The 27,290-nt window shown below is 40.4% G+C and overlaps 1 protein-coding gene across 1 annotated transcript; it reads right to left on the bottom strand.

Annotated features, from left to right (window-relative positions):
* Positions 1-297: 297 nt before the first annotated feature.
* RRP15 (ribosomal RNA processing 15 homolog) lies at positions 298-25,230 on the bottom strand. The gene is made up of 5 exons (XM_072856962.1): positions 25,112-25,230; positions 21,391-21,665; positions 19,353-19,450; positions 18,295-18,496; positions 298-2,751 (listed from the first exon to the last, which is right to left on the bottom strand). Exons 1-5 carry the CDS (start codon positions 25,173-25,175, stop codon positions 2,599-2,601), a joined length of 792 nt encoding a protein of 263 aa, XP_072713063.1. The 5' UTR covers positions 25,176-25,230; the 3' UTR covers positions 298-2,598.
* Positions 25,231-27,290: the final 2,060 nt, after the last annotated feature.

Raw genomic sequence — 27,290 nt, 5'->3', positions numbered from 1 at the left:
GCAGGCAAAACAGACCCAGCACTCTGACGGCTGGGAAAAGCTGCTGAAGGTTGTTCTTGGTAGCTAGCAAAAAGGAAGAATGTTACTGAAAAAGCAGGTAGGGAGGCGGGTAGGGCAGCCGATCCCACAGCTGAGAGAGGAGACTGGAAGGTGCCTGGGCCAAACAGGGTTTAGCTCTTCTTTTGAATTGCTAGTCAATTAAAACAAAACTTGTGAAATAAATTGGCCACCAAGTGCCCAAAATTAAAATATACCGCTCCCAAATGCCATAAGAGTCTCAAGCTTATTTCTCTTTTGGAGGTAGTTACCAATTTAAGTTATTTAGGAGTTTCTTTGCATATGGCACAACCAAAGGACAAGGCAAAGTACAATATCAACATTAAAAAACTATCCAATATACATAAAAATCTGAGTATTATGCTTCTTAAAAGGCAAGAAATGCTCTCCACCTATAGGCAAGAAGTACTGCTATGTGCTCTAAACGAAATGCAAGCTCAAGTATTTTTAGCAATATCGATATATTCCACACTTTTCTTAAATACACAAGTGACTTCAGTGGTTTAATCAAAACATTACTTCAAAAATGCACAAATAAAACTCAAACACCCAAGTATTGTAGAATTATTCTGAAAGTATTTGAAAGTTTTAATAATTACCTCAGGATGTCATAGTTCCTAAGAAAAACTAGATTATTTTCCAAAAGTCCGATCTCAGACAGAGACTGGTGATATCAAACTAGAAAATGACTGCAGATTTAAGGGTGCTGATGTAATTTTTCCACACAGAGTAACTGAACTTTGCAGAAAGAAAGCAACCAACTCTTGCTGAACAGCTATACAGATGTCTAACCTTCAGAAGCTGGGATAACCATATGTCAAACTTCTGTGGTTTTGCCACTTGATATTTTGGGTGTATGCCTTCATTTGTGATAATAAATATCAGGCCACAAACTAATGTCTCCTCAGATATCTAATATGTTTAACACTCAAAACAGCTTGAAAATCTAAACAATTCTGCTGTTAGCTTTGAGTTCTCCTCAAAGAATTATGCTACAATATATACCAGATGAATAGGCTAGGGATAACACAACTATTGCCAGTTGTTAGGATGGGTTTCTCTGCCATTTTGTGTGTATATTTTTTATCCTGTACTATACACAAAGTTCAATCCCCCCTCCCCTCCTCAATGCCTTCATTAGGAAAATCTAAGTCCACTGTCCTACCACACATTTCAATGCTGAAGACTGAAAATTTGAAAGTTGCTCCTAATCATATCTTTCATACAAGCAGGTACAAAGAAAGGTTTGTACGTAAGACATCTGTAGAAACAAACAGACCAGTACTATGTATTTTAAGTATCAATTAATAGGCCCCGAGGCATTTTTTTCACATAGCAAGTGGGGAAATGTGATAGCAAAGTTAAACAAACAACGAAGCATCAGACAGCCAGTCTGGAACAGCGAAGGCTGCAGAATTCAACCCCAGCCTCTCATTTAAAACACCTTAATCACAATGCACTTCCTCCTGTATGCATATGCTTATATAGAATATATTCTTATTATGTACGTTGGCTTCTGCACCTTCACAATCAAACAACTAATTAGGAAAAATTGCTGTAGCTTAAATAAAGCCAATAGTGTCACACTGACATATGTTTTCCAGAATTTGGTACTGTTACAGTACGCACCTAAGAGGAAGGGCTTTTATTTGACCCTTTACAGACCTGAGGAATTAGCATTACAGCTGACTAAACCCACAGGATGTATCTCGGAGGTCCGGCTCCTTACTGAAAAAGGCCAGAACACCAGAACTGCAAATGAAGCAACACTGAACACAATTTTATGCAGTAGTGCTAGAAAAGCCCTCCCTTCTCCAACAAAAACAATAGCAAGGACTGTCCTTTCCTCCCCTACCAGTCTCTTAGCTTATACAACTTCAGACTTGCAATGGAAAAACACATACATATATACACACATACATAAAAATATAAAAGCCAGTCAGTAGGGTCAAGTCTCTCTTTTTACAACTATGTTTCCAGCGTTGTCTCCAATCAAACTAATGCTCCAAGACCAGAACTATCACATTAATGGTTACTTTTCTTTATTATTTACAAAACCTTTCCTGGCCAAAGTAGTAAAGACTCTATAGGAGTCCGATAACTTTACAAGGTGACGGCATTTCTGTGTTTATTGTAAGCCATTTCTATTGCGAATTGCTAACAACTTTTCAAAGTGCAACACTGATTTGGAAATGCAGACACACTAATACATCAATTGCCATGACTAATGTATAAACTTTTAATGACCTTGGCAAAATCTTTCTTTTATTGGGCAGGTGCCACTATTTTGACTGTACAAAATGTTTTGGAAATATGTTGAAAATTATACATGTTTTGGAAAATATTTCAGGATTTCAGTATAGCAAATGTAGCTATATTAGATAAAAGTTTGACATGGAGGAGAAAACACTCCAAAGTTGTGCAAGTCTTTTTTAAAAAAAAGAGACATCCTCCAAGTGTTGTACATTCACAGAATGCTGACTTTTTACCCAAACAAAGTTAAGAAGATAAAACATTATCTTGAATGGTTTTCAGTTTCATTCAGTCACTCTCATCTTCTTGTTTCAGACCACCCCCTTGTTCAATACTGTCCTCTCCATCGCTTTCCTTGTCCCAGTCTTTCATAGATGCTCCCATCATGAAGTCATCACGCAGTATATTCCATTCTGGCTCCCCTTCTGACTTCACTTCACCCTGAATATTTGAGGGGAGGAGAAGAGGGGAACAGAGGAAGATGAGATGAATGTGAAAGGCAGTAAAAGATGGAAGCTTTTCATGCAATCAAAATAACACCTCTCATTCTTACAATTTGCATCAGCAGACCTACCGAGGCCTAGCTCTTTATGCAAATGGTACACAGAAATATGCAGAACAATCATAAATGACTTGATGCTAATAAGCAAACTTGTTTTAATCAACCAATAAAAGAAATATGGAAACAAAACAATTATTCCTCATGGATGAAACAGTCAATCCTGGGCATGGCTTCCTTTATTAAAATCTTTCTTGGCAATCAGAATGGATTCATGATATCATTTATTAACCCCCAGGTGCTGCTTCATTAGAACACTTCTTGGCACATTTCTAAAACACAAATATGGATTTAATAAAGGCTTAAAACCCCCCAAATTTAATATTTAACATATTCTGCGATACGTGAACCAAATCCCCTTTATGTGGATTATTACCTCACTACCTGGGCTTGTCATATGGTGCAAAGCTGCCTCTAGAAGAAACAGAGTTGATCTATACTCAGCAAGCCAACACCACCTTACTCCAAATTTCCTACCTCTTGAAAGTGGATAAACTGAGGCCACACTACACGGACTGGTGAATAATAAAGAGTAAGTGGCAGGAGTGTAGTTTCAGGTTAGCACTGGACACGGTGCTTGGTTGCAGTTCTTCGAAGTGACAGATCATACTTGGGCAGTGCAACAGCCCCATCCTGTGGCAACGGTTTTAAAGAACAGCTTGAAGCTATTCCTACATTTTTACTGAAGGAAAATACTAAAAACTGTTCGATGTACTGAAGGAGGATTTCAGTGGTTTAAGCCTTAGTAGCACAATACTTCTGAGGAACAACGTGGCTCAGTGTCCAGCAGGCAAGCAAAAAATTGTCCTACCAAAGTGGAATCAGGGGCACTGGAAAGAGTAATTTACTTTTGCAGAGTCTTTGAAACAAAGTTAACACAGGCATCCCAGGTGTGCTTTTCCCATTCCCCTGCTTAAAAGGGCAGACCTCAACTGACTCACCCTAGTTTAAGTAACTATCACCTCCCGATACCATACAGGGGATGGGGGTCATCTGTTACAGCATCCTCTGCAGATGCAGCTTTGCCTGCTAGATGCAAGGCACATAGTAAATGTATGATCGCTGTAGACATTTGTTCATGCCGCCTCTTTGTCATGCATCTAGGAATACGCGATATATGGAACCATAGCATGTTAAACCTGATGTCCATGCAATCTTTGGGAGAAAGCAGCATAAAGAATTTAATAGCAGAAGAAATGAGGAATAGAGAATGCAGGTCCATCACTGTACATCTAACACATCATATCACACCAACAGAAGTTATTTGAGTGCGAAAAGTCTGCCAAACAAGATATGTATTTTTTAACAGGTAACCAGAGCGGAAATGCTAAATGTGACCTCTCCTGCAGTTTTTGAAAGATTACTTTCACAAAAACAGGATAATAAGTCTTAACACTTTCCTTCCCAAAAGGAATCTCCCAGGGCCCAGTTTAATAAAGGGAAACTCTACAGCTGTTCCTCAAGATGCTCGCACTGTGTTTGGTTTTGGGTTTTTTTTTTTGTCTTCACAGCTGCTCTCATTAATGCCTACTCCCAAGAGTAACTCTCCCATCCCAGCAATCCCCCTTTTCCCCAGGGTAGTGCCTCCTAACCACTTTCCACCCTTGCAGCAATTCACTTCACATGCTATACCCAGTAAAGCCTGAAATAATCTCAGACAGGGTAATCAATTACCTGGAATTAGAGAGTTACAGATAAGGTAGGACCCTAGGCAGACCTTAAGATGTTCACACGGGAATAATCTGTGTTAGGGCAAACACAGGTACTCTGTTCTGGGACACAAGGAGAGGGTAGCTCCCCCCCCCCCCCCCCCTTTAACTGTACTTCACTTGTTTTATATGTTTACCTTTGCAGAGTACAGAAAGATTGAAAAGATTACAAAAGTCACCAAGCTTTCTTTTTTAATCCCAGACCTTTTATAAATCACTGTTTGAACATGCCACAGAGTAAAATTTGAGATACCTAAATGGAAAAATCCCATCTTCCTTACAAAACAACCCAATTTTCTTTTTTTTTTTTTTCCCAATAATAATAAAACCAACAGAGGTTCCATTTTGTTTTCCCCAGATGCGCAGAACAGGGATTTTTTTGTTTTGTTTTTTTAAACAGCACAGAAGCAGTAGATTACTGTCAGCAATGACAGTGAAAGGCTCAGGGATTGAAAAGCCCAATGTTCAAATTCATCACAAGCTACTATTCAGCAACCATTAGCCCTTCTTTCTGGCTATGTCAAGTGAACAACAGGACAAAAGCAGGACCTCAACAAAAGAGGGATGCTGATCCTCCATAGTATTACCCACTATGTAAGGCACCACAAAGGTTTGAATAGAGTTTTACAACAAGCCCTAAGGAGAAAGACAGAGGTAGCATGTCCATGCCTCAAAGATGAAGATTAAATGCTTGAAAGCAAATATTTAAATCAATTTTAAGCATGCTCCCAAGTGAAGAAAACCATGTTTAGTATCTTCATTCCTAACGTATTTACTGCTCTATTTCCCCCTCAGAATAAAAACTCCCCAAATCTATTGTATCACAAAACATTCCTGGAGTCTTAAGAAAATATGCAGCAAGACTATTTGTATAATTAACAATTAGTTCAACTGTAACATCACTTCCCAACTTGCTTTATGTAAGAATGTTAATACACTTCAATGCCATAATCTGGTTTCATCTAAATAAAACAAAACTGATTCTTGGCACACAGAAAATAAACCAGCTTTCATTCTATACAACCACTTTTGAACCTCCAGTCAGCTGTTCATCCACATCTCCCACATTTCACTACAACACCAAAGTCCCCTTTGAACATCCCCAAACAAAAAGCAGGCTATATAAACATTAGTGTGTAATGTTGCATAAAGTAGATCCTTCAGTAAGCAAGGAGTGAAAAATTCTGGTGTTGCTTTTCCTCCCCCCCTCTCCTTTTTTATACATACATTTGAATGGGTTGGTTCTTTGCCTGAAGGTGTGGCAACCTATTTCAAAAGGTCTGAGAGGCAGCAGTTAGTAAAATCTCTCAGGAGTCACTGGTACATGGTGATGCACTTGTTATCATGAGCTGAAATAAGACAGACCAAAACGTGCAGTGTGGTAACTCTAGTGCAGATACCTATTTGCTGGGACTGATAGTCCAGTTGAAAAGAGATCATATAAATAAGCAAGCGCCATCTTGCCTGCTTGGTGTGACACCTATGCTATCACAGCATTAGCTCGTCTGACACACGTAGGGTTCTGTAGGGGGGACATACTTCCCAAACTAATTCTGGTTTGAAAACATACCCTCTAAAATCTGCACCAGGACAAGATGAAGTGAAATTCTTAGCCAAGTCCTAATTACGACCACCCACCCACCCAACAAAGCTTAGGTCTGTCATCTAGAACAAACAGCCGTCCCTTGCAGGATCCAGGATGGAACTGCCTCCTGGATGCTTTTGGAGGAACCGGTCCATGAAAGTCCCATAGCATCATCAGCAGCTATATGATCCAGATCAAGTTAGAGGTCTCCCTGTTTTGGTTCATTTCTCTACCACTGCAAAAATTTGGAGCTACGTAATTCACTCTTGGTAAATGACATTACCAAGTAGTAAGTATCTTCAACTGAGACCTGCCAAACTCAGCACTGGAGTTGTGGCAGACTGCACTGCCACTCAGGTGGGAGATGGATCCTCTCTACTCCTGAGGTTGTCAGAAGCAGCAGCAGGATACTTGTAACCGCACATAGCTGCTCCAGTCTGCAAATGAGTGCCTTGGCTCAAAGCCTGCTTCCTTTGAAAGCTTAAGGGAATTAAGTTCAGTCTAAGTCACAGGACATTGTCGTTTTCATCTGTTGCTTTATTGGCACAGCAACATCCTAAAACCAGAGCAAGAAAGTTTGCCAGTGCTTTTCAGAACGCTACGCATAAGCAGACCAAAGTCCCATAATGCTTATTGGTGAGTAATGGCATTAAAAGGTATGTCTTGAAATCAGAGTGCACAGATTAAAGGCAGCATTTTACTCTGCTTTCCACCAGCTCATGTCACTTGAACTCACCCCAGTTTCTGCATCTGCAAAGTAGCAGACATACCTACATCACCGTAGAGACTCCCCTACTGCCTGCGTCCCGAAGACAGTAACTGCAAGGTATTAACAAATTAACATTTTTCAGACCTCGGAATTACAGTCAGCACACTGGGCTCCCATGCCTTTGCTCCGTGTACATGATGAAATGCCAGAGCTTGCAGGGGCATCTCTCTTTACCATCACATACTATAAACGTTTATTTGTACCTGTCAGGGAAGGAATTTCTAACATAAATATCTCTCAAGCAACAACTTTAAGCCCTGAGAAAACAATCCTAACATGTCTAATTAATTTGAACTGCCTCCCCAGGTTCCTCTGTTTTGCTCAATACAAACATCTAAGACCTCAAAATACAGGGAAGCCTCAAAATACATGACATTTTGTCCTGACAAAGAAGTTAAAAACCGTAACTGCCAAAACACATTCTCGCATACATCTGACGATTACCTTCCCTGCCAGCCTGCATCTTGCTCCGAATGACTGCTGCTATTCTGTTTCTCATCCCCAAGCAAGTCGGTTTAAACCTAGCTCAAAAAAACCCAGCATAGGCATACACTGAGGTGTGCTAAATCTCAATTCAAAAAAAAAAAAAAATTTGGTAGGAAGGGGAGTGGGGGGGAGAGGAAATGGAAAACAAAGAACACCAGCATAATCATTTCTCCTAAATTTGCTTTCAGGAATATCCAAGCTTACAGGCTAAGAAAATAAGTTCCCTCTAGGCTGGGAAGAAATAAAGAAAACTGCAGCTGAAGTATTTAAAGCAGCAATATAAGCATCAAACAAAATGTAATGATTTTTAACAGAAAAATGATACTTGGGTTTAATCATCAGTGCTGCCTGCAACTTTATCTAATTTGAATTACAGTGAGATCTTGACTATAAGAAAGGTTCCCATGTACGCCTGATCCCAAACAGACAAAAACCCACAGATCTGGAAACTGAGAATATATCCTGTACTGCTACTAGCTTGAACTTCTGAGCTGAAGTCTCACAGCAACTCACTTTGGGAAGCATTTTTGAGCTTGCAGAACATGCGAGCTGCACAACAGAAGTCTATTCTGCTGCAGCATAATTCTGCACAATCATTTATTCCTTAGGGTGAGAGCCATTCAATACCCATTTGCATCCTCTCTCTGAATTAGAAATTAGAGCAACTGAACTAAACTGCCTTGGTATATTTGAGGTGACGCTATACTGCGGGTATCAACAGTGGCACAGGAGATCTACTCAGACCACAAGGTCTCTTGTGCACACCAGAATCTGCACTGGCAATTCTAGTAAATAAATCTAAGAATGAAATTTTTTTACAGTGTGTTTCGAAACCTGCTGTTCCCGTTCAAACTTCTCTGCAAGTAATGCACTGGAATTATTACTACAAGCACAACAAATGCTGATTTTCCTTTTGAGCACAGCCAGAAGACCACCCAGAGCTTAATGACCTGCATGAGGAATCTCCCCATCCTCACATCCTCCTCTAGGGTTTACTACAACTGGGGATATGTGAATGAGAAGGAATGCTTTGGGTTGGCACGCAGAGGCTTAAACATGCCCCAACCTTAGAGGGGTCAGAACTGAATTACGGAATTTCTAAAAACAAGCATTCATCTGGACTTAAGCAAAGAAGAAAAATCATTAGCATCGTTAAATGCTCAGTTGCAAAGAAGAATCACAGAAAGAGCTTATGAGAGAACAGTTTCCTCATCCTTAGTTCATCAGAAACCTCATAAATCAGTATTTCTGTCAGAAAAAGCAAAAATATTTTAAGAATTCAAGCGTAACACAGGGCCCTTCTGCATACAGGACGCTCTGGAACTCCTCAGCCCGTGCTGTGCTCCAGCTCCGATAGCAGCCGTCTCGGAAATCCTTCTGCTGCACAAGGAATTTTACCACACGCTGCTGCAAGACAACGTGTCTGGCCATACTGGCATCGAGATTCCCTTTACACGTTTCAATGAGAGGATGAACAGCATGGGCATGCTACACCCTGGAGCTACTCACAGAAAATAAAAACTCATCAAATAAAAACTCACCTGAAAGTAAGCCTCACTTAACGAAACAATCTTATAGTTAAAGTTACAACACAGGTATGAACTGTTACCTCTACCCATACTAACAATTCCCCTTGTGGAATATATTCTGTAATTGGTAACTCATGTTCTGGCAAATGACAGTGTCGTGAATATCAAGTAATTACATCACTGTCTTTCCCACTGTCAGGTCAAAACATTCCACTGACATAGAAAAGAAAAAAGGTCCACAAGTAAACATTTTTAAGTAGGTACCAAATAAAAATTAGCTCAAAGTAGACTGCAAATTATTACAGAGAAGATATCTGGAAAGAGAAAAATAGCACATTCCCTGTATTAGGTTATCATGCAACACATCAGGACAGAAAGTTTCCAGACAGTACACTTTTCCAGTATGCCATCACTGCTCATTTTCAGTCATGTTTGTTTTTTCCTCCTGTAAAAACAAAACTGCTTCATCATCCTCATCTATATGCTTTTCCCTTCACATCTGCAATGCCTGTTTATCAGCAGTTACACTACTGACAGTGAAATTACTGCCTACCATACTGGCCACTACTACCTCAGTATTCACCTCTTACTCTTACCCTTTCTTCATCCGTAAGTCTCCGCACAGCTTTCATGTTTCATCTGCTTGAACAATAGAATCCTTAGAGCAAAGACTGCACAGCATAGATCAATTAATTATTGACATAAAGACGCAACGAGAACTGTGGTTGAAAACAACATATGATCAAGACTTTTGTATTTAAAGCAACACGTTATACTTTCATTGCTTACCAGACAAAAATTTGTCTAGCAAGTTATGGTATTCAAAGTAGTTGAATTGTAATTCTGACTTGGAAGAGACAGTACTGTCCATCAGAAAGAACAGTTTTTCATGCTAGCTAATGATGAGCCTCAGCTAACCAGTCTGCAAAATATTGTTCATTTTGTACCAAAAAGCATATCAGTTAATTACCAAGAGGAAACTTACATGGACGACTCCCTACCAGCTACCATCATTATTCCTGAAAGGAAAATAACAAAGAGAATTTTTCTGTTGGATAGGATTCAAACTAAAGGAAGAAAGAACTTTTCTAGACACTTAGCATTTCAACCCTGAAAGAAATGCCACACAACTTCTCACAAGTGATAAAAATCACTTCTCTCCGTCAGCTGGTCCTACATTTCTTAATGTGTATTTCCTGCAGTAATGAAGACATGATGGAGTTTAAAGATCAGCCTAAACATTATGCAGATCCACAACATCCTTGCTGCAAGTTGCACAGTTCCCAAGCCATCAAGCAGTACCTGCAAAATATGCAGATACAGCAAAAGAGTGCCTAGGAAAAAGCATCCGGTCAAGACTAAGGCCTTCAATGTGCTATCCCTCAGAAGTCGAGTACTAATGTCTTTCAACAGTCTACTTTAGACAAACATTTTCAAGTTACAGCAGATTTTTCTCAGATGTCACCCATTTATGCAAGACACTTATGCACTATCTCAGCTGGGCACCTAAAATTTTCTGCAGGTTTATATAAAAGCTTGCCTGTTAGCACAGTAAGGAAACGTGCGGGCCCACAGCTGTTTGGACTATTTTTTGATCCTTTTATAGGATAAATTAGCAGCTTGCAGATTTCTGAATAATCTGAATGTGACTCAGATTATTTCCTACAAATGATGCTGAAATCATCCACTGTTTTTCATTATGATTCAGCAAGAGGCATAACAGAGTGAGTCCCAAAAGGTTGTCTCAAACAACAAAGGCTACAGTAATGACCAAGTCCTTCACTTCCAGCACTTAAGAAATCATCTCGCAGAGTAGCTGATGAGGAGGAAGTGGGGCTAATAAAAAGCCTCCTCTTCCTGACTCAGGATTTCCACTTACATTTAAGCCCTGAAACAAGTATAGGGATCCAAAAAACTATGAGACAGGAGGGGGAGGGGAAAAAACCCACAAAGAACTAGCTTTTGTGTATTTTTATTACTAAATATGAAATACTGAAGTTTTTATGACTACTAAGCAGCTAGTCTGGCTAAACCTCCCTACCCTCATTGCCCCTGCTTTTACTTAAATGGCTTTTGCAACATACCCTAAATGTCTGCAAATCCAAGTTTCTTTGATTTTATATTCCTGTAATTTCCCTCACATAGTCGTGGGCAAGTGGCAAACTCATTAAGGAACAGACCATACCCCTCAACACTCCCAGGCTGCTTTCTAAAAGCTGTTTAAACCTGAAGAGGGAATATGTAAACTGCCCATGATCCCAATCCCTTATCTTAGCCATCTGGCTACCCTTTCTCTGCATTTCTGACCCTTCCATCTCCTTCTACGTTTCTGTATGGGTTTTCCCAACGCCTGCAGGTGGAGAAGAAATGACACAGACCACATGCAGAATGCTGTCCAGGTTCAGCAACAAACTGAAAAGAGGTCAGATCTTTCCAAGAAGACAGATTTAGTATCATTTGTAATGATAGTAGGTTTAAACAAACAAGTGTATTTTCTAAGCTTTCAGTACATTTCAGAAACACTCATTAAAAACTGGCCAGATTTTCCCACAGAAAAAAAAAACTGAATTCAGCAACCCTCTAACCATTGGAAGCTGGAAGCAGTTTGACCCACCTCTCCTGAAGTCTACCAAGATAAACAGATGAGTAGGTGCCCATAGAGGTCATGTGTAACACACATCTGCTAGTTCAACCCTCTGGAAATCAGAACATTTTATACCTTAATAAAACTTCAAAGTAAGGGAATCACTTTTCAAGATAATTTCCAATAGAAAATGCTTAGATGGGGGAAACAAACTGGTTCAGATAGACATGCTCCACCCAATCTTTCTTACTTCCAGAGAACATTTTTTACAAAACTTTATGAAATGTTTAGATATATTTTTCTCTAAGTACATTGCCCTGCCTATAAGAGTTACAAATAAAGCCAGAAGTGGAGAGCTGCTTTTATAAGGCTTCCAACTCAATTTACCAGATAAAAGTCTAATAGGATTTGACTTTTTGTGCTTTGTATACTTGCAGGAAGATCAAAAGAAGATGTATACCACAAGTTTTTCAAATGTGGTTGTTTTAGACATAGTTTTACTGAAAGAGCCTTGCAACATCTTCTGGGAAAACAGAACACCATCATAGTGTCCTGTGCACTAATAATCAAATAGCAAAGCAACTTAGTCTCAAGTATGACAGAGGGAGCTGTCACGGTATTGCCTGGCATTTCAATCACAAGACCCTGTTTATATTCACTTACAAAATTTGCCAAATTTCAGCTGCCTCATGCTGAAGGCTTTCATGATGTTTCAACTAAAATCACTTCATCCCTTTTCACAGAAAGACGAACTTAAAATATTTTGTCTACAGCTCTAAGGAGGAAAGAAAGAGAAATTTCCTACAGGCATCCATTAAAACCTTGCATCATTCATTCTTTTTGAACTTAAAAACCAGTTAAGGATGTATTTTGGAGCTGGGAATGCGTCTTTTGCTATCTCCATGAACATTTTCCCAGATCTGCCCTCCCCAAACCTGAGGTCATCACCTAAGCAGACACAATAGGCATTTAGTGTCCAAATTATCTTAAAATATCTGTCCTCACTGATCACATACTATCTGCATCTTGGAAGACAGCATTAAACTGGACGGTGCGTGACTCATGATGACAAACAGGGAACTGGTCTTTCTGCGAGAGCAGTTGTCAGGGCTGCTCTCACATTAGGCACCAGGACGCTGGGCTGTGTGCTTGGCCCTCAGGTGCAGGGGATTAAAAAAAAGAGGTTGATGGAAACAATGCAAAAATCACAATCTTTTTCCCTTCCTGACTTCTGATCAAGTATCTGAAAAAGTGAGCAGAAAGGGAAACCCGAGGATAAAAACACACAAAAAAGGGTGAACCTAGTGAAATACAGCCATCACATGGCCCTTAATCCTCTTACCTGCAGTTGAACTCACAGTGCCAAGATCTTGACATCTGTCAATCAAACACACATTTAAATATTGACAAAAACCTACATTCCCATGTTAACACAGATCTGTGTAACCAGCTATGGCAACAGATAGGGAACTGGGCTTGTACATCTTAAAACCCCAACCTTCCTGATGACCCAAACTGGGTAAGTCAATACATCTTCCTGTAAACAGATTTAAAGTAAAAATGTCACCATCAAACAACTTCTAATATTGCAGAACAACCCACTACCTTAAAGAACATCAGGAATTTAGGATACAGCAAACTGGTGGCAGGCTGCACTGTATTGATCCCTAAGGATAAAAATTAGAATACAGCATACAATTAGGTAGTCAGCCACCTTTTGGTATAAAACCAAAAAACTACATTAAAAGCATCAGCTCCAAACACATGCAAGGTGACCTTCAAGAAAGTGCACACACATTTGGGAAAAACAGATACAAGTGCACAATTTATAAAGGAATCCAAATTAAAAGTCTCTGTGCATGCGATGGGAAGACATTTATTAAAATTGGGAGAACACATCTACTCTGGCTGCAGCTGAACTAAATTAATACTTGGCTGCCCCCTCAAATCTGCTGGAATACATGCACGCCTGGTTACTCCTTCAATTAATTCTGTAAAACCAGCACACAACAGCTGTAGTAATAAACTTCTGCTACTCTGCAATGTCATTATCACCTAAGAAAAAAAGTTTCCTCTTAAGATAAAAAGAGGTGTTGATACACCTTACCAAATTTCTAGAAGTCATCTATGCCTTCATCCATACTGCAGAAATAAACTATTTCCTACAGCTGGCTGAAGCAATTGTTGAGACTACTGTCCCTCCAAAAAGGTATGTGGATGAAAATAATCTTCCCCTCCCCCCCATTTCTGCACTGTGGAAACAAGCAGAACAACATGCCAATGGCCAGTACTTACGCAGCTGCAGGAAAAAGAAGGCAGTCACTCTCACAGGTTTGAAACAGATCTAACTTTTCAGCTGGAAAGCACATTTATATCCTCATCTAACTTGAAAAATAAAGGCTCCCATGCCACTTCTTGTGTCCCAACAAGAACAGCAGTCAAAGACAGAAGTGTAGTACTCCTCCTGCCCTTGAACAATCTTCAAACTACTGCTTAAAATATTTATGAACATTAAAAGTCTTATGAACAAAAGAAAAATCTATAGCAAACCTGACCCTAATCACTGTGTTTACAAATTACTTACCAAACACTAAGAGCATTTATAAAATACACTTCAGGCAGAAGGAACTTTTCTGGAAAAGCATTTTATTTCAAGTCCCATATGAGCAATAGCTGATATGAAATAGCACTTGTATTCTTCTCCACTCATCTTCCTTCCCATCAATAAATTATTTTAGAAAAGGTACTATTTTGAGACCAATACACCAATTTTTTCCAGATGCCATCACAACACAGGAAGCAAATTGTACCTCCAAGTCATGTAGAAAAATTACGTTGCAGAATTTGGATCATGGTTACTGAAGTAGACCAGGAAATCCTGCTCTCACTTCCACCACTGAAGTGCTCTGTAACAGATCTGGTGTAAGAAAACTTACGAGTTGAAGCAAGCATAGGTGATTCAGAAAACCATGCTACAAAGGCCTAATTCAAAATTAAAGGTTGATGAGTGCAGGTTATGCTTGTCACAAATAATATTTGTAGTTTTCATGCCAGTTATTTATATGTCACTAGAAAATGTTTTACCACCAGTAATGCTTTACGGGGAGTAGCACAAATGACAGGTGAGAAGTCAACGAGAACTTCTGGTACTGACTTACCCTGTTGTAACTGACATGCAGCAAGGGAAAAGAGTTGAGGCTGCTCCGGGACTGTTAATTCTGAATTTCTTTGTTTTCTTACAATTAAGATTTCAAGACCTCATGTAATTCACTATATCAGCCAACATGTCTGTGCAACTCTTAAGAGATCAGAAACTTCACTCAACCCTGGAAGCAAAGGTACTTCCCTAATCCATAATCCTAAGAGCACCCAGAAATTTATTAAGGACCTAAAAAAAAAAAAAGAAAGGATTCCTGCAATAAATCCTTTACTGCTGCTACCTACTTCTGTATTTGTTCTATAGACATAAAGATGACTTCAGCCTCTAGGGCTGGAAAGGCAGCATCTCTGATATGTACCTTTTTAAAACGTGTAGTTTAATAATGTTTCTTATAGTATCTTACAGGTGGGAATCTGCAAGATACAACCAACATACTGAAATGAAAATCTGGTCTATACGGATTGTGTTGAACAAGATTGAAAGCTCTCATATCTCCCAATAAAAGCTTCCCAAAAAGAACCACCCCAAAACTTAAAAAAAACATCCAAACAACAAACAAGTGGGATTTTTTTTAAAAAAGAAAATTATTACATTTTTCTCCCACATTCCAAGTCTTTCAGATAAGGTGGTGAGGGGAGGGAAGTTAGATGATCTTACCCAGAGGCAAGCATCATGTACAGCACCTTGAAAGAAACAGGGCAAAAATATTACACAAGTCAGCTGGCTCAGCAAGGATTAAGAAATACCTTGATAAACAGCTAATGATATGAAAGGCAAAGCTTTTGGCTCCAGCGCAGAAAAGTAATTACTCCCATCTGGGCACACAGAACTCCAAGAAGGGCTACAGTTTCACATGGCACAGGAAAATTTTCACAGCCTTATGGTCTTTTTATCATAGCTACGTTGGGTGGGTGCACACCAAGTAATATTTAGGCCAATGGCTAAAAGTATACAAGACTAGAAATGACATTCTCACAGGGCACAGGTTACCTGTCCTTCCCATCAATGCATGAAGCTGATGGAAATAGAGAACAAACTTTAAGTGGTTGTGCTACCGTGAAATCCCACTGCTACAGATGGGCCTTTACAGAGCATTTAATTAGTTTTTCTCACGCATACGTATACCTGACTAAGTAGTCAACCACAACAGAGCTTTATAAGGGGTTTCTTCAACAACCCCTGACATTTGGAAGAAACCACCAAACTTTCAAAAATTATGGCAGCAAACCTTGCATTCAAAAACTACTGCAGAGTAAGAAAAAGCATTTGCCCGTTCTCACAAATATAGTCAAGTCTCCTTTCATAGCACAAGCCTTGAGTCAAGAAAGGTTTGCTTGCACTGGGAAAACTTTATTCTGCTATTCTTCTTGCTGACTGCTTGTTTTATGTGGGTGGGGTAGTGGTTTTATTGTTCTGGACTGCATTTTAATTGATGGCAGAGTGCCTGGAGTTTGGGATTGGCATCTCTTCCATTGTTTTTGTTGAGATAAATAAGTGTATTTCCCCCCTCTTTTTTAAAAAAATACACACCATATTCTTCTCACTTGCTAAAAACAAAGCAGGCTGCTACCAAAAAAAAAAAAAAAAGGAACACAGAACAAACACAAAAGGTTTCAGGTGGCACAAACAATCTACCAAACTCCTACTGCAAGGAATTCACCACCCAAAAGCCTCATCCTTGCTTACTACACTCTGAAAAACACTCAAAGAAGCAGAGATATGACAGCAGAGGCCAGCAGTACTGTTCAATGGCTAAATGTTTGTGTACTTCTGAGGAGACTGAAGATCAGATTTTAGCCTCAACCTCAAGCATCAACAACTACGAGGACAGGAGCCTGCTAAATGGGTAAGATATGTTCTCAAGAGAAAATAAGGCAGATTAAGAACAGCTTCAAAAGGAGTTATTAAAGAGTTTGGTTCAATACTGAATGGAGAGTCACTGAAGCAAATGCAAGAAGGGAGGGAAGGAAGATGTCGTCTACCCAGGCAGACAAGGCTATTCAAAAAAATCAACTAAAAAACCCAATGACCCTCCCCACACAAAAAAATCCCAAACCTACAAGTATAGCCTCATATTAATGAAAAACTCCAAAACCTGAAGTTTTTGTTCACAAGCAATGTGAAAGCAACACCTAAATCAATACTCAAAACTGACACTAACCAGCTAGCATCTAAAGCATCTCCAGAGCACTTTAATGGAAATATGCTGTTACTGATGCTGCCAAAATAAGGCTTTTTTTTTTTTACAGTATAGAAACATTTGCAATCTATGTTTTCTGACCTAGTAATTAAGAAAATTGACCTGCTACAATCTGACACAAAGGAAAAAAGGTCTTAGTTTTTGCTCAGCTATTGATTCAATGCCTACTACAATAGTAGTTGACACTGCTATCACTCCAATGTTCTTCTGCTATTCCGGGGAGAGGGAAAAAAAAGTACACCCACACACCAAAAACCCACACACACGCACACCCCCCCACCCAAACAAGCAAGCTGGAATTATTTAAGGAGAAATAAAGTGTCAGCACCAAGCTAAATTGTTCTCATTATCCAAAGAATTTAAAAAATACTTTAATATTACACTTGCATGAAAACTGTATGAGCTCTTCATGCCAGGCAGTGTTTCAGCATGCTTCCCAAGTGCACACAAACAAAAAACATATGACAAACTGTTGTCTCCCAACTGATTAAAGTATTTCTTCCTGGCACAGAAAAGCACTTAGTTAACTGCTGTGAGTCTGGGCCAACAGAAGTATTCCACCCACTACCAAGTACAAAGTTCAAACCTGAACACAAATACGCTTCAAAAACGTGCAGCTTCTGAAATACAAAAAAGAGTATGTCTGAGCAACTTGTTTTCAACCCTGAGCTATTTGGTGAGTTGAAAGAACCGATAAAGAGTTGGACGAGTCCAACTACACTGTGTCTCTCTTGAGCACATTTGGAAAGAGTGGATTGTGTCAAAATACCTTCCAAAACATCGTAACACCAATAAAGCCACATCAGCCTAATGCACACACAGAATTAGGGAAAGAAAAACCTACATATAATGTTTAATATGCCTTAGTTTCTTTCTGTTGCGGTACTCACTTGTATGGCAAAGCCCTTCAGTTCCAGATACCATAATCACCCAGAGCAAGCGAGTCTGAAATGCCCAAAACCATGGGTACACACAAGTAGTACAGTCTAATACACCATGTAAGATGAAGAGCACCCGTGCCTTTAACAATTTTAAAGAGCTGATAACTACTATTGGCCAAATTCCAAATGTCACAACCCACTAAAATCTAGGAGTTTGTTTCATGGTTGGCACAAAATCCAAGATAAAATCCAATTTTTCATATTATTTTCTTAAACACACAGCTAAACCAAGTTATTTGTACACAAGGCTTGATGTCGTATCAGAAGAACTTCTAGTGTTTTGTACCTTGATACTCAAAAGACAGGGAAAACAGGCTAAGAGCCGCTTGCTCCCTTCCTAAGAAGGCTCAGAAAACCCCAGGCACTTGGATCACAGCTGTTCTGAAGAGCAGGCACATTAACAGATAGTAATTATACTGCAAAGGTATCTTGTATGCATTTTTTCTCCCAGATGAAGCCTACCTGTTTACTTTTTGTGGCCTTTCCAGCAGGATTCTTGCTTCCTTTAGCACCCTCCATGTTTCTTAAAACATTGATGAAATCTTTCTTTGAAACAGATGACAGCAGTTTAGCACGCTGCCTGTCAGAGCTCCCAGCTTTCTTCACCTTCTCATCAACATTTTTTTGATGCGTCCTGACAGCATTAAATAATTGTACAACACCTCTGGGATGGGGGGAAAAAAACAACAAAACAAAATGAAGTTTTTAACTCAAGTTGCCTTTACAGAAATGAGCCCTCTACCAAAGCAACTGATCGGCGCAGATAGTGGATGGCTTCTAGCTCCCCAAAATGGTTACTTAGAACCTCAATTCAGTTAAGAAGCAACATTTACTACAACATAAGAGACTTTCAATTTTCGTTCTTCCTTCACACTTATTGCTAGGAACCAGTAACAAAAATCCACAAATAACTATTCAGACACCAAAGTAAGCATGGTAACGTGGCACTGAGATCAGTGCAAGAGCATGTTTCATCCCCAGAAGCATGTTACTTGTCCTACAATCAGCTATTAAAATTTCTCAGGCAAGATCTTAAAAGCAGCTGAAGTAGGGGGACAAGGCAGAGGAATGAGTAATGAGACAGATACAGACAACACATCAAGGTGTTCAACCAGTTCTATGACTCCAAACTACTGCAACGCAGAACAGGCAACTGAACTTAATAGCCGTGGATCTGGTGAATCCTCTGCGGAGAAGGAAAAAACAGAGTAGTAGGAACAACTGTTCTGCATTTTTAAAGCATTAAATTAACAAAATGAGGGGATCCAACAAAGCACTTTTGTTAAGCAAACATTACATTTTCATCTAAAGTTTTACTCTTCCATAAAGCTTCTGAAATCTTTTGTTGAACTTGATACTGTACAATGCAGACCTGTATATAAATCACTCGGCTCCTGCTAGTCACTTCTTAAGAGTTCAATCTGATTGGAAACAGATTACCTGTGCAGGCCTTTTCTTCCCCTTTTCCTCCTCTTTTTGATATACATATATTTAAGGAAAGCATTCAGAAAAACTCTTACCTTGTGGCAATTCTCTGAAGATTTCTTTCTCTGTCTCGGTCTTTGACAACATCTGGCTTCACTCGGCACATCATTTCCCACTCCCGCTTTTTATCAAGCTGCATTATAAATATTGTTACGTGAAACAACATAGAGGATTTGAGAATGCAGCATACTCTGATAGAGTACGTAGCAGGAGGAAATAAAAAGATAAATCAACAAAGCTCAGTTCGCTTTGAGGGTAAGGGGAGCTCCATTATGGGGCTGGACAACAGGTCTGAGGCAAGTCTCTTGCCTTGACATACCAGGGGCCACAGTCAAATCTCAGAGTCACTTGCCTTCTGTATCAAAAACTAGAATAGAGTCGCACCAGAGTGATGCCTCTGCCTCAAGACAAGCAAAAGGAGTCTAGAAAAACTCAAAATGCTTTCACACTGACAACTACGGACAAGGAAATTATTCAAAAGACAGCTTTCAACTCCAAGACTTCACAAGCTGATCACAGAGAAATTTATACATAATAAAATCCTGGGTCTATCAAGACAGGCATGTCGCATTTTGAGCCTTGGGAATTTGACTTCCCCCGCTAAATTAATCATGGCACAGCTTTGTGACTGACAGTGATGCATGGCAAAGACTACAATGGGCAAAACTCAAACACCAGGAAGAGCACCAACTGCCCACCGGACAACAACTCCTGTGTACAACACTGATTTTTGTCTGGTTTTTGAGGCGCTCTGTTTCAAAACCAAACCGATCTGCTTTCCCATTACCAGGGGCCACAACACCACCAGCTTTACTTCTGCTACGATAGAACGCTGTATTTCCCCAGCCTCTGCTTCAGGAGTAAGGTAGTGAAATATTTTTTTCCCCTTTTAACAATTTAACAGTGTTCTAGGCCTGGTGATGTTGCATTAAGTCTGTTTTATGCAAGTCTTCAATGGAATTTCAGAGTCCTTATCTTTATAATTCCAGGCAGACTACTGCGAATTTGTGAATCTGTGATCATGTTTTGGCCTTTTATCAAAAAAGTTGCCCTATTCTGGTGTCCATCAGCAAGAAATTAATAAAAGGCATGCTGTTCTCAAGTTTTTCTAAGGGTAAACAAGTCAGTTTGGGGACCTGCAGCCCACCTCTGCTTTGCAGTACTCCCACATATTTACTGGACAAGAACAGGTATTTAGGACAACCATAACTGAGCAGATGCCATACTGAAGCTCTCTGCATCTAAAAGGCAGGCCGTGGTCTAACCACATCATGTCCCAGACCGTCAGGTGGATAACCTGGTTATCCCATTGAAACAGAACTGGTAAGATGACACATTAAAACTATTAACGTGTTTTTAGCCTGAAGGTAAATCAATCACAGCCTGGAATTAAAAGTTCCATTAAAGACACACAAACAAATGACTTAATTGCCAACATAATTTTGTTTTCTTCGTAACAGTTTCAGAACCAGAAGCAATTTAGGGCATGGACACTATAACAGAAGACTCCTACCAGGAAAACAGAGGGGAGCAAACAATGACTCACAACCACATCAATGATTACTGCAATCTCAACCTAGAGGCGTTTGATTTTGGAAGTCGCAGCAAAATTTAAAAATGAAAGCAGTTTTCTTCTCTTTCTCCCTTTCACTTTCGATGAGAAGGGAACTATTTCAACTTGTAATGCCAACAAAGTGAATTATACCCCAAATTAACAACAGCAATTAGAAAACTAAGCTTAAAGGAACTGCTTTCACCCTCTCAACAACAAAAACACCTTAAGCTGACAGATTGGAACAGTCCTGCTGCCAAAGATCAGCCTGCCTGATGGCCCAGAAAAAGCAGTAAGGGAACGAGCCCTACAGCATGACTGTCTGGTAAGTAAAAAAACTGAAGCTACTTGAGATCACTGTGGAGGAGAGATGAGACAGTCTCATCTGAGACAAGTCAGTCTCATCTCATCCCAAAACTGAGACAGTCTCAGAGCACTCTCCCAAATCCCCGCTGAGGGAATCTGGCATGTATCCCCATCTGACAGTGATTTCATAATGAAATACTGCATCTTTTTCTCACCTTCATCCTCTTCTCCAGCCTTTCTTGTTTCTCCTTTTCTCTCTCCTTCTCCAGTTTTTTATTCTTGGCCAAGATGGTGGACTTATTTTGTGGAATCTTTTTGTTGAGCACTTTTGCCATGGCATCTGCCCAGCCTGCACTTGGGCCAGCTTTGGAGCTTGCTGCCTCTTCAACCACATTGCCAAGGGCTGCTGTTTCATCTTCATCATCACCGTCCAGGGCTTCACCTCCTGAAGAGTAGCTGTCTTCTGGAAGTTCTGAGCTTAACTCAGAATCTAGGGGTAAAAAAAATGGAACAAAAAAAAGTATCAGGAGTTTTGCTTCTAGTAAGGATCCATCACTAGCGTAATTTGTTCCGTATGTAAATGTCATCCAAGTTCAGGACCAGGTACTGCTTGCTGTTACAATTAATTCCTCAAGCAGGCATACACCACCATAATGAATTTATGAGAAAGTATCCAGTGCAGTGGTTGCTCATATCAGTGATGATTTAAAGTGATTTAAGAGGTTGGGTGAAAGGGAAAAGGCAGCTTTGGATATTTATTATTAGATTAATGGATATTTTGATGTTTAGGAGTGGTAAGTTTTGGGAAAAAACTATGTTTTCCAGTTCAAAAATTATAATTTATAAATGCATATACATGCATATATGTATGTACATATGTATGTATGTACATACATACAAACTGCAACAGTGACATCTAGTGCTTAAATGCAAACAGCCACGTGGATTAAATTGAAGGTAGGGGGGCATTTTTTACATGAAAGCAAAATCTGCTCAAGGAAAATAATGCCAGCAAAAATACGATTACCTAAGCATAATGAACACAGAGGGGAGACGCCTTTGTGAAATATAGAATCACGACAGTTGTCAGGCAGCTCAAAACAAGACAGAGGCGCTGACCTTTTCTGGTATAAGTAACTGCTCAAGTTCTTGATACACTAAATAAAACACCCCCAAATTCAAATTTCCTTACCCTATGCCCCCTTCAAAACAAAAAAGAAGGAATTAAAGTTAAAATACTGAAGTTTGGAATCAAGCAACAGCAAGACAGGAGAGAACAGCCAACTAGACAGAAAATCAAACACATGAAGAACCTACCACTTCCCTCATTAGTCTACTCAGTGGGTCAAATAGCAAAAATAAAGCCTTTAACAGTGCAGATGATTAACTAGAATGAAACAAGCTGCAAGTTTAGGGTATGCTAAAATACGTTTGATTATTTCAGTGGACCCGCTTTATCACATAATCAAGAGCAGAGCATACAAGTGTCCTGTCACTATTAACTACCATTCCACTAATACTTGTGCCACCCAAAAGTTTTAAATTAAGTACATTATATACAACTTTCAAGGCCACAAATCAAGTGTTGGACAGAAGGAGGTTGGTTTCTGACACCTCTGCAGTCCCACCAGCAAGGGGACAACTCTGAGATACCAGCTGACTGGCTTTCATCCACCTACCACTCTCACACTACTTTAGAAAGAGTATTTTAAAAACACAATGTTAAATACTACCAAGCCAAGTACTTTACTTTGCAACCACTACTATATCCCATGAACTACCTTCATCAATCAAATCATTAAAAGAATGAAGGCAGGACTGCTTCACAAAATCTGTTTTCCATAAAACCATGCAGACAGCTATTAGTGATATTCCTTTTTAACCAATTGCCTATATAATTACTTAACAAACATAAACATACACTCTGTTGCCAGACTGACTCATTACTCTGCGTTTTCCATGTGCCTTTTTGAACCAGGAAAAAAACCCAACATAGCAGTTAAACAATGGTGTTAACCATTTTAAAACAAAGCCTGTAATGCCTAGGCATGTTTAGAGGCTCCGAGAGCATTTAGTTATCATAATGGAAAGAAGCAAGATTATATGTTTACATCACAAATGTGAAAGAGAAATACTTACTGAATACTTGCTCATTATCTATATAGTATGATTTTTACTACCACCAAGGTGAACAGTGTTGCATCACACTCCATGCAGGATAAGTTACAGGTATTTTTCAACAGTCCTTACTATAAATTGGAAACCTACAAGTGACAAATTTGTTCAACACATTCAGAAACTACTAAAGGCATCCCTTTTATGATATCAGTGCATCTCCATATCCTGATTTCCAAATTTTTTTAAAAAAATCAAACCAATGCAGGTGCATCACCGCATCCTGGTTCCTGCATGTGAAACAATTTGTCAAGTTTTCACCCCTAAGACTTGTCCATGCTAGAATATTGCTATCTCGTTTTTAAACAAGGAATTAACCCCTACTTGTGACTTTTTATACATACAAAAGCTAACAGCTACCAAAAGTCCAAACCTGAATGCCACACACTGCTTAGGACCAAATTCCACAGTATGCCATAAAAACCAGATCAGACTTATAAAGTGGAAAATTGCAAAAGCATGTATTAGTCTCCTTTACATAATATTTTCTGCCAATAAAATAGGAGGATAATGCTGGATAATACCAACAACATTTTGCTTTCAACAATTACAGAAAGATGAACAAGGCTTCAACAACCAGCCATGACTTACTCTTTAATACATCAGAGGATCTGTCAACAGCATGAGATAAAGCAGAGGTATTTCAAAGTAATTTAAACTAGATTAACTCTATCAGAAGTAGGAACTGGGGCTCTATTCTAAATTGCAAAGATTGAAGCCCGGCATAGATTTAATATAAAAAAATCCTAATTGTGTGTGTGTGGCAAATATACATATACTTCTCCATACTTTGTTCTTCTAAACTTACTCAGTGATCTAGGTGTAGACACATACAGATAAAAATAACAATACAAGCTCTGAAAGAAGCTCCCACAGAAGGCTTCCCCTTGGGTTCAGTTTTGACCCTCAAACCAAACAGAAGCACTGTGAGCTAGGGCTCCAAATGGCCACAACCTTGATTCCTCCCAGAATAAAGAAAAAAAAAAAATCCAATTACATGATGTAATTAATAAGCAATCACAACTAGTTAGGTATACTCTCACAAAACACGAAGAGGCAAGAATGAGTGGAGAACCGTGTATCAAAGGATGGAGTATGAGTGTGTTTATGCTCTGTGCTCTCCTGGTGGATTACTGTAACCGGCGTATCTCATGGCGTTATCTCACGGGTTTCCTTCGGAGCAGGAAGCAGATCCCCGTCTCGTACAGACAGACAGACACAAGCAAACACACAGCTCATCGCACCCCGGAGCTCATCAATCACCCCCGCACCCACCCAAGAACGGGGTACCCCAGAGACACACGGCAGGGAGCGTTACTTTGGTGAGCCCCGGGCATAAACAAGCTGCTGTCGGTACTCCGCGGGCTAAGTAGAGAAAAACAGAAAAACCAACAGTGTCAGCGCAGGGAGGACAGGCCGGCGGGCAGGGAGCAGGCACACCACCAGGCACGACGCCAGGCACCGCGGGAAAGCCAGCCCCACGGAGCCCCGCAAGCAAAGCCCGCGGGCACCCCTCGCCCTACTGCCTCCCCCTCACCAGGAAGGGGCTTCGGCAGGCGGCTGGACGGGGCCTTAGCTCCCGCCGCCCCGCGCCAACCGGCTCCAACCCTCGGCCCAGGCTCCAGAGGGGAGGAAGGAGGGGCTCGGACAGGGCAGAGAAGAGCGGCCGCCGGGGCCGGAGGCAGCCCACGGCGGGGCTGAGGAGGCCTCAGAAGCCCGGCCGAGCACAGAGGGACCCGATGAAGAAGCAGCGCCCGTTACCGCTGTCCGCCTCCTCGCCCACCGCAGCCCCGCATCCACGTGGGCCCTCCACGGCGGCCGCCATCTTCCCCAGGATCCAGCTGGTATCGCCTTCCGGCCCAGCTCTCGCGCTGCGAATCTGCGTTCCGGCTCTAAAGGTTCCGGGCAGGCGAGCGGCGGCGGTTTCCGGGGCGGGCCGCGGCTCTGAAGAGGCGCGTAGGCCCCTCGACAAAGCGGGCAGCGGCCGCAGGGGTTTTTTTCGCTGAACAAGCGACGGAAATAAAAAAATAACTAAAGCAGAGAGGTCTGCTTGGGCTTCTCCTCTCCCTCAGGCCCGGGGAGGCCCGTGGGTCTCGGGCGCTGGGCTGCTGCTCCTCCCAGCAGCGGGCAAAGCCCAGCGAGAGCCTGAGGGCTTCTCCTCCGCGGGCTGTTGTGGCCTTCAGAGATGCCTTCTTGGGGTGGCCAGCACCCAGACTCTGATACGTGGCCTCACGTTTCCGTCCCTTGAGAAAGGCGATCTCAGCCGAAGCGTGGAGCGTACCCCTGCAAAAGCTCAAACCCGGCAAAGCCCCGGCTGGTTATTCTCTGCTGGCTACTCTTCTCCGCCTTTGGGAGCCACAGCGAACGTGGCAATGATAAAAATAAATTCATGTTGTATTTGCTGTAGATTGGTGGGAAGTGGTGGGAAGAAGAATTTGGAGTCTTGCCTTCGCAGTGCTGATATCCCTCAGAAAACTTGTCCACGCTTTCAGACATTGCTTCAAGGCCCAAAAGGAAGACAGTTTTTAACATGGGGAGGAATGGAAAATTGAAATTATCTTTTGTTGTCTTTTCACTCAGTCAAATTTAAAAAAAAAAAAAAAGAGACAAGTGAGCATTTACTACATCCTCTTAAAGATTTACCATTTTTGCATTGATGCCACATACTATTTTGAATGTGTTTTTTGAACACTAGAGATGTCCTCTGAGGATGCTTATGGGAGGGTGTTCTCAATCTTTAAGGTTGCTCTGCACTAGCTAATATCTGTAGAAGGGATGAGCTCAAACCTCCTTGGACACCAAAAGGCACATGGGGCCCAGATAGGTGGGTAGGTCATGGACCCTTTGTAAACAATTATGCTTTTCTTCTGCATGTCCAACATGACATGTTCTACCACAGGTCTTTTCTGGGACGTGCTAGGATGTTAACCTCCACGTGATAATTACTGTATCCCCCCAAACTACAGTGATCTACAGCTTAGCATGAATGGCTTAAGTCCTAGATCAGTGACTATCCTTTACATTCTTTTACAAATTTTTCACATTAAGAGTTTAGGATGCTAGAAATTTTTGCAAACTTATGTTCAGTTGATATACTGAAATCCCTTCTTCTTCATGGTAGTAATGGTTTTTAGCACTGGGTGTTCAGAAGAGCAGACTACCCACCATGTGTAGAAAAAAAAAATCCCTCTTACGTTAGGTCAGAGAATTTCTTATCTTAGTATCACTAAGTTTCTGTCACTTCACAACCAGTAAATAGACACACAGATTTTAAGGCCAGACTCTAACACTACCGGTCATCCAATTACTCAATTTGATGCATCTGTAAGAAATACGTCTTGAAAAAACACTAACTAGAACACTAAAACTGTAAAAGAAGCAAATGTTCTCAGGAAAGTTCTTACTTAAAAGCACTCCAAGCTACGCTAATGAAAGTTCATTATCAAGAACTGCTGTTACTTAACAATTAAATATGCTGGTAGGCAGAAGATCCAGGATTCTTTGCAGCCCTAAAGGTGCAGTGCAAATAACCTTGGACATTGAAAAGTATGTCTATAGATATGAGTATAGCTAGTAATGTATTTGAGAAGATTTGCCCAAAACACTTACTGTCTTAGGTCATAATCATTAAGCATGATCATATGGATGAAATACTGCACTCCTCTGCACCTCCACTGACAGAGTGTCTATCTGCATAAACATGTATTAAAATAAGGAATGGTGGCTCATATTGTAAATGAGGTGCAAGGCAATGCTATACCTAGGTATTAATGAGCTCACAGTGGTGGTTTGATTTCAAGACGACTTTGTTGGTTTTTAAAGCTCAATTATCATATGATGGTGCCTCAGAAAAAAATTACGACAGGAAAAAAATGTTACATGTAGAGTATTCTTCAGTATTTTGCAGATTTAAAAATCTTTAAGATGCTATTTAATTTCT

This window comes from Ciconia boyciana, chromosome 3, assembly GCF_034638445.1.
Source record: "Ciconia boyciana chromosome 3, ASM3463844v1, whole genome shotgun sequence".
Lineage (NCBI taxonomy): Eukaryota > Metazoa > Chordata > Aves > Ciconiiformes > Ciconiidae > Ciconia > Ciconia boyciana.
This window is presented reverse-complemented; position numbering and strand designations above follow the sequence as displayed.

Bases quoted from the DNA above. Each gene is read 5' to 3' on its own strand.
- RRP15 (XM_072856962.1), bottom strand. From the start codon at position 25,175: ATGGCGGCCGCCGTGGAGGGCCCACGTGGATGCGGGGCTGCGGTGGGC. The intron at 21,666-25,111 runs GTAACGGGCGCT...TTTTACCCCTAG, and splicing joins GGGCGAGGAGGCGGACAGCG to ATTCTGAGTTAAGCTCAGAA. The intron at 19,451-21,390 runs GTGAGAAAAAGA...TTTATAATGCAG, and splicing joins GGCTGGAGAAGAGGATGAAG to CTTGATAAAAAGCGGGAGTG.